Source organism: Lynx rufus, unplaced genomic scaffold, assembly GCF_022079265.1.
Source record: "Lynx rufus isolate CCGP_SWC_20201006 ecotype Redwood Valley unplaced genomic scaffold, mLynRuf1.p SCAF_7, whole genome shotgun sequence".
In the NCBI taxonomy this organism is placed as follows: domain Eukaryota; kingdom Metazoa; phylum Chordata; class Mammalia; order Carnivora; family Felidae; genus Lynx; species Lynx rufus.
The window spans coordinates 67,014,852-67,022,764 of record NW_025814889.1 but is presented as its reverse complement, the minus strand read 5'-3'; the positions used below and the strand labels follow the sequence as shown (position 1 = coordinate 67,022,764).

The window sequence follows — 7,913 nt, the reverse complement described above, 5'->3', positions numbered from 1 at the left end:
TCAGGATCTTGGTGGGAGACAGATGACACATTCAGACAAAATGATTGGGGGAAGTGTGGTAGAGGATGGGTTGCACTAAGGAAACTCTAAAGGATAAGGCAGTACTCTGTTGTGAGCAACACCTACTGTTGTAGATGTCCTGATAGGAGTTGTGGACTTTGGTAAAGGAACATGGCCCACCAACAGGATCTGGTAGGAAGGAACCAGGTGAATGAATACCTTGACCTCATTCATGCTGTACAATGTCCTATTGGCACCTCCCACTGCTAAATTGCACTGGAAGACTAAGAGAAGAGAGTCTGTTGTTGTAGCTCATGAAGTTTAGTCTCCTAGGGCACAGAGTATGGTGAAGATGGATGAAGAATTGATCTGGAGAAGAAGACTAAAAGACATTTAGCAGAGATCCATTGTGGCTTTTGTGTGCCTTTTGGTGGCATCTTTCATCTTGCAGAGGGTGTTCCTTTTAGAAGATAATGTTTTAGTTTGGATGCTTACTTAGGTGGTGTCATAACATTTATAAAACATTCCTAAATTCTAGCCACTTTTATCATCCTGGTGCTTCTCTGCAAAGATCTATGTATGACTGGGAACAAATGCACTTCCTGTATCTTTGTCTTTGCTTTGCCTGAACTGACTTTTCTTTCTTCTCAGCCTGGAAAATTCTAATCTCCTCTTAAAATCTAGGTCAAATATAATTTCTGCTGAAGCTTTTCCTGTAACTATCGTATTCTCTTCTGACTAATCTTTATTCTATTTCTCCTTTGTATACAATATTCCATTGAGCACATACTTAATTTTCTTCCAGCTCTTTTTTTTTTTTCCCCTCTCTGATAGCTACCTTTCTCAGGTTTTTGATCTTGTTTTTAAAGTCCTTGCTTTACACACTGTTTGACATTTATTGGGGATTTGTTGACTCAAAGAAGTTTTCTGATATTCTTGGGTTATAGACATGCTACCATGGACAGCCACCAGCAACAACAGAAATTTGATGAGCACTTTGAACAGTAGGTCGGTGGGTCATGTCATCACTTAAAGTGTCCCTTTTCCTTACTCCCTCAGTTTGTTGGAGTAGAAGGTCTTCAATTTTGGGGATAGAGGCTAAAGAAGAAAGCCCAGATTTTCTAAAAGTATTAATTACAGTGATGTAGAGGATTAGACTTTTCTCTAAATCCAGAATTTGGCTACTTTCTTCTTTATTTTGTCAGCCTATGTGCACTATTTTACTGTAGTTCTCTGAACATCTGACTGGTACTTAGCAGAGAAAGTAGCATTTGAGGCTTCCCCTTATGAAGTACTAGTTTCCTCACTTATGAGAAAATATTGTTCAGTGTGCTGTATCCTTAGTTGAATCATAGGGATGAAAAGGTATGAGACATGGGAGTGGAAGAGAAGTCAGTGTTCCGTCATTCTTCCCCGCACCCCCCCCCCCCCCCACTTTCTTTCTCTAAGTAGCCAGTGGGGAACTGTACTTGAGGGAAATAAATCTTTGTTTTTCTAAGTGGCATTGCAAGCCAGAGACTGAGTAGGTTAGTCTAGGAATTGCAGCTCCAAACATTAATGCATATCTTTTGGTGTTTCTGAGTGAGAATAAACGAGTCAGGTGGACCACACAGAGATGAGGCCATAGGATACATAACTAATTATACAGATTAGGATAGGATTTCTGAGTAATTTTTAAAAGTGATTCATCATTAATGGATTAAAAAGAAATGAACTTCTCTCCATTTCTTCCATTCACATAAGAGTATACTTCCTGGTCCAGGTACATACTGCTGTGCTTTATTGTTCTTAAGCATTTTACAGAATTAATCTCTTTAATGGAATTACCGAGGTGTGTTTCTTTCTTGAATGTCTTGGAGAAATACCTTTCTTCCCACCAATTATCACTGTAATTTAAGATCCATTTCAGGAAGGGGAACTTCTTTTTGTGGACCTATGTTACTTATTATTTATGCCATTGCCTGATCTCTTAAGAAAACAATTCAGCAAGGCCACAGATGGTCTACAAGTTCCTATGATTTGTCAGAAACTCTCTTCTAGAACAAAAGGTAGAGGGTTAGAGTAGACTCTTTGTTAATGTGCGCATACTAACTGGAATGGAACTAGGAGAAGATCAAAAAAGGGACCAGAAACTCCAGTGGCTCTGCTGTGGTGGCAATAGGATAGCTGTCCTGATATTTAAGAAATGGAAGGGAGGAAATTAGTAAGTTATAGTTAACAGTAAAATATCAAATTGGACACTGGTAAGTAGCATCCAATATAATGATCATCCAAAACTCTGACAAATGAGAAAAAGGCAAAGGATCTGAACAGTAGACAGATTTATTGGTGTCATGTAAGAAGAACAAAGGTGTTAACAAGGTGCCAAGTGTGCTACTTACAGATAGCTGTGAGTAAAAGAGCTACACAAAGTGGGAATCAGGTCAGATTATTGAGTAAACTGGAGAACTACCACTATCAACTGGGGATGAGATCAGAATAACTCAAGCGAAAAAAAGAAGAGATAGTTTACAAAGACATTTAGGTAATGGAAAAATTTGTCACATTTTTGAAACTGCAGATTAAGGACATCAGTGTATTCTGACAGAATAAGAGGTTAACAATGGCCAAATGCAGAAAGGAAGACATTTGTGTGTTATTTCCCTTCTGTTTATAGGGAAAAATAAAAATACCTTGACCAGTTAGGAAAAGAAAGGCTTATTTGTTGTGATGCCTTTAATAAAACAGAGACAGAGGGATAGAAGAGGTAAGGGATAAGAGAAAGTCTGGAAGGTACTGCAAAACTACTTGTGTTTAAAAATAGAGGTTTGGGGTATATGGGTGGCTCAGTCAGTTAAGTGTCTGACACTTGGTTTCGGCTCAGGTCATGATCTCACGTTTCATGAATTCGAGCCCTGCACTCTGTGCTGATGGTGTGGAGCATCACTCTTTCTTCCTCTCTCCCTGCTCCTACCCCACTCACACTTTTGCACTCTCTCTCTCAAAATAAACAAACTTAAAAATAAATTTAAAAAAATATAGGTTTGATTGCCAGCATGTTTGGACTTAGGTTAATGAGTGATGTTAGAAAAAAAAAAAAATGGTGATGGCACAAGTCCTAGGGAGTATAAATTATAATGGCATACATTTATTTATGTAAATCAGCACCCTTCAGTAACTATAAATCATTGATTAGTTGTTTGTCAACATTGTAGTCACTAGCATTTAATCAAATTTAATTCAGAACAAGACGAAAATGTATTATAATAATTTATTTCCCCTTTTTAAAAAATATTAAGATCAGGCTTTAAATTTTTTTAATGTTTATTTATTTTTGAGAGAGAGAGAGAGAGAGAGAGAGAGAGAGAGAGAGAGAGAGAGAGAGAGAGAATATGAGTGGGGAAGAGGCAGAAAGAGAGGGAGACACAGAATCTGAAGTAGGCTCCAGGCTCTGAGCTATGTCAGCACAGCCATGAGATCATGACCTGAGCCAAAGTCAAACGCTTAACTGACCAAGCCACCTAGACGCCCCAATTTATTTCCCCTTTTTAAAAAAGCCTGTTACTCAGGAACTTGGTTCTCTTCCATTCGGATTGAAGTTTCTTTATTGGCTATATGGAGATAGTAAAAATGATGGTAATATTGAAAGGATAAAAATTCCCATTTTGACTTCTGTATGACATGTTAATATGAATAGCAGGATAATGAGGCTTGGTTATTTATTGCTATGAAAATGTTAACTTTAGGGTTATGACTTTTCATTGCAAATGGAGGTATAACATTATTTAGCTTGATTGTCTTTGAATAGCAATAGATATTTGTATATTTGTATGTATATGTACACATATATATCCAGGTCGTGTTCACTGATGCATTATACCTCTATTCCTTACCTAATAGTTTTACATTTAATTGTTCTAAAGACTCAAGGCATCCACAGGGCGTTTTGAAAAATATGGCAATAGTTTGGGAAGCCTAAGAGAAAATCATGCATACCACGTTGGAAGGCTCAAATGGATTTAAAATGATAAAGGTGCCTTACAAAGGGACTGACCTGGAGAATTTTCAAGTGGTGCTGTAGCAACAATAAGAACAACACTTTATCTGTACATAGACTTTGCCACATATTATCTCATTTGTTCAACATTCTTTGAGGTGGATATTACAGTCATAATGGTACCATTTTTTAGGTAAGGAAACTGAGGCTAAGTGAGTGACTTGCCAAAGGTCCTAGTTAGTACGTAAGACCTGTGAAAGTCTGAGATTCTACCCTATTTATAAGTTAACAAACTAGTCTGTTACTGTGTCATGTATAGTGGCAGAAGCCACACATTCCTGAGTTAGGACAGAGCACTGTAAGCTTCATGATGATTTGAACTGCTTCTCAATTCTCCCGCTTCCTCAGTTCATGGAGGCAATGCAGGTAGGCCTGTTACATGGATGTCTTGCAAGCCATAGGGCTTCATTGATTTGATAGTAAGCAGGAGCAAACTACCTCTTTGTCCGGTGGAAGATATTATCCCTAAAGGTTGCTTGCAGTAAAATGCAACTTTGAGAAATGATTCTTTTTTTTTTTTTAATTTTTTTTTAACGTTTATTTATTTTTGAGACAGAGAGAGACAGAGCATGAATGGGGGAGGGGCAGAGAGAGAGGGAGACACAGAATCGGAAGCAGGCTCCAGGCTCTGGGCCATCAGCCCAGAGCCCGATGCGGGGCTCGACCTCACGGACTGAGAAATCATGACCTGAGCTGAAGTCGGATGCTTAACTGACTGAGCCACCCAGGCACCCCAAGAAATGATTCTTAAAGAGAGCAGTCAGGCTCTTGTATTCTTGGCATACCCAGCAAGAATGTGCAAGGATGCTCTGGTCTCATGGTGGATTGCCTCCTCCAACAGTATGTGGCAGAATTAAACTTTAAACTCCATCTTTTTGAATTTGATGACTAAAATTCTAGCTGAACAGGTAGCAACTATAGGCCCCTCACTCCCACCCCCATATATTTATCTTCTTCTTTTTTGGTCCTATCAAGAACATCTTGAAACTAGTCCTCTTGGCTTATTTGATATACTCAGTTACTGAAACCAGTTATTGTTTCTATGAAGGTAGGAACAGAAAACAGCCCAATTTAAGGAAAACTTACTGGTCCTAGTTTCAGAATCTCCCCTAATCTTTACTAGCTACTGCCACTGCAAGGAGCTGTGTTTTTGTTTTTATGAATGAAGTTCCTTGTTCCTATGGCACATGTATATTTGCTATAAAAGTTGAAGGGAATGATAGAAACCATAAAGAAATAAGGAACAAGTGGTGTAACTAATGGTGGATATAGGGGAAGAAAAGGTTGTTTATTGATACTTCTTTTAAGTCAGGATTTTGCTTTCTTTTAAAGTTTATTTATTTTTGAGAAGGAGAGAGAGAGAGAGAGAGAGAGAAGCAGAGAGAGAGAATCCCAAGCAGGCTCCACACTATCAGCATGGAGTCAGACACAGGTCTTGAACTCACAAACCATGAGATCATGACCTGAGCTGAAATCAAGAGTCAGACGCTGAACTGACTGAGCCACCCAGGTGCCCTAGGATTTTACTTTCTTAAAGGAATAATTAAAATAGAATTTGAAGTTAGAAAGGACCTTACGGATATTAAATCTAGGTTCCCCATCTTATAGATTAGAAGATTCAGACATAGAATGGTTGAATAACTGTTCGAGATCAAGTTTCTAGTGACAGAATAAAGTGACGTAGCAATGTTATTGTGATAGTCACATGCCTGGTAGTGAAATGTTCCCCCCTTAACTAGACCAGTTTATAGGATTCATTAATAAATGTTTGTTACATTACTTTGTTTTTATAATAGAAGAAGACCTATTATCTGTCCTCAATTCATTTACTAGTAGAGCGATAAGAATTCAATTTGATAGCTACTATTCTAAAGTCATGCACAAATTGCATAGATTAATTCAAGCTTGGGGTGGTCAGGGGAAAGCTTTATAAAGGTACAGATGTTTGAGCTAGGTCTTGAAAAATGGTTTCTGTGCAGAGAGATGGAGGTTTGGCATTCCAAGCAAAACAAAAACCACATACTTTGAAATGGTGAATGAAAGTATATAAGTTGATCAAGAAATGATCAGTGGTTGGATGTAGCTGGATGTAACTAGAATTGAAAATGGAATGACAGGTAGAATATAGATTAGGAAAATATTAGATACCATGCTAAATAACTAAGACATTATGGGGAGGAAACACTGATATTTTAAAGGAAGTTGGCATATGAGGTGCAAAAGAAAAAGATTGGTCCAGTAATCAGAATGAGTAACAAAAGGAAGAGATGTTATAGAAGCCAACTGCAGATAAAGATTTGAGAAATATGATATATGAAGAGTAACAGAATATGCCACCCCAAAGTATGCCACTTTGACATAAGGATTATTTTGAGTGGAAGGCAATTAAAAAAAAAAAAAAAGCAGACAGAAGGAAAGATCTCTGCCCTCCTCCTATTTGTCTAAAAGCAGGAAATAAATTTGTAAAGGTTTTCCCCCACCCCTCTGGAACAGGAAGGACCAAAGTTAGTCACTAGAAATGGTAGCACAGGAGCCTACATAACAAACTTAGCTAGTTAGCCCTTATCTTCCATTAGTTTCTTCATACTCTCCCACTGTTTGCTGTCCTAGAAACTCAGTCCTTTTTCCTCTGTTAATATGCTATATAAGTCCAAGTTCTAACCACTCTTTGAATTATTCATCACTGAGTATTTCCATGTGTATGCATAATAGATATGTAAATAAACTTGTTTGTTTTCCCTTTGGTGACTACCAAGGGGAGTAGTCTTTTCTCAGTCTAATTTACAGGACTGCAGCCAGTAGAACCTAAGAGGATAGAGGGAAAAATTTTTTTCCTCCCCTGCAAGTTGTAAATAGGGTCAAATGTTGAAGAGAGGTGAGGTAGGATGAAGACTAAAAAGGGTCCACTTTATTTAGAAATGAAAAGTACCTCTTTCCGAGCAGTTTCAGGAGAGTGTGAGAGCAGAAGCTAAAAGGCAACTGTATGTCAAGGGAAAAATTTAGATGTGGGAAAATGGAGATATTTGTTCATGTACTTTTATCTTAAAACTAAATAATGAACATTTGTATCATATTCTGTTTCAAGCCTTGAATTTTTACAACTAGGTACAATAAATTACTTTTCTGTTTTCTGTATGGCTCTTCATGGGTTTTCCCTTTCAGACCCACCCATTGGTCATTGGTCCACAAAGGATAAAGGGTCTGTACCTCATGCTAAGAAAAAAAGCACATTCTCTAGCAAAACTGTAACTATTTTCCATAATTGCCTTACTCTGCCTACATTCATTTCCAATGCATCATTTTTTAAAAAAACCTAAATAGAGATAGATCATCTCTATTAGCAAATTAATATTATAGGTAGAACCCACATGATTGTTGGTCTTTATAATATAATCTTGCTATATACTATGAGAATATCTTACTCTAATTATTTATGACATAGGTTTTATGCATAATTGTTTTTCTTTAAGAAGCAGTTTCAAATGTTATCTACTTATATAATACACATTTTGAAAAACCTGCAAGGCCTTGTTACTATTTCTTAGTGTTAATGTTAACCAAAATGTTAACACTGATTATGTCTTAGTGTTGGGATTAGATGAATGTGTTTAATGTTCTTATTTTTATATAAAAATACTAAGAAAGGAGGTATTTCAAAATATTTAATAAATGTCAGATTCTGTTTTTAGTCTGTTATTTCCCAGAAGGGTTGATATATTTTGTTTATATATAATTTCAAATTATAGTTTTGAGATTGAAGTTTGTAGCTGGGTAAATTTCAAACTCTTCACATTATTAAAGTAGGTGAATTGGCATGGGTTAGAACTTCATGGGAGAATTCTTGACTTGAGTATAAATTTAGGGAGTTGTAGAGTTT

At 37.0% G+C, this 7,913-nt stretch overlaps 1 protein-coding gene across 1 annotated transcript in view; it reads left to right on the top strand.

Moving 5' to 3' along the window:
* Window positions 1–957: 957 nt before the first annotated feature.
* Window positions 958–7,913, top strand: part of KIF21A (kinesin family member 21A) — an 81,046-nt gene continuing 74,090 nt past the window's right edge. Inside the window, exon 1 of the mRNA XM_047066342.1 lies at window positions 958–1,004. Within this exon, the coding sequence (XP_046922298.1) occupies window positions 958–1,004 (47 nt within the window). The remainder of the gene's footprint in view (window positions 1,005–7,913) is intronic.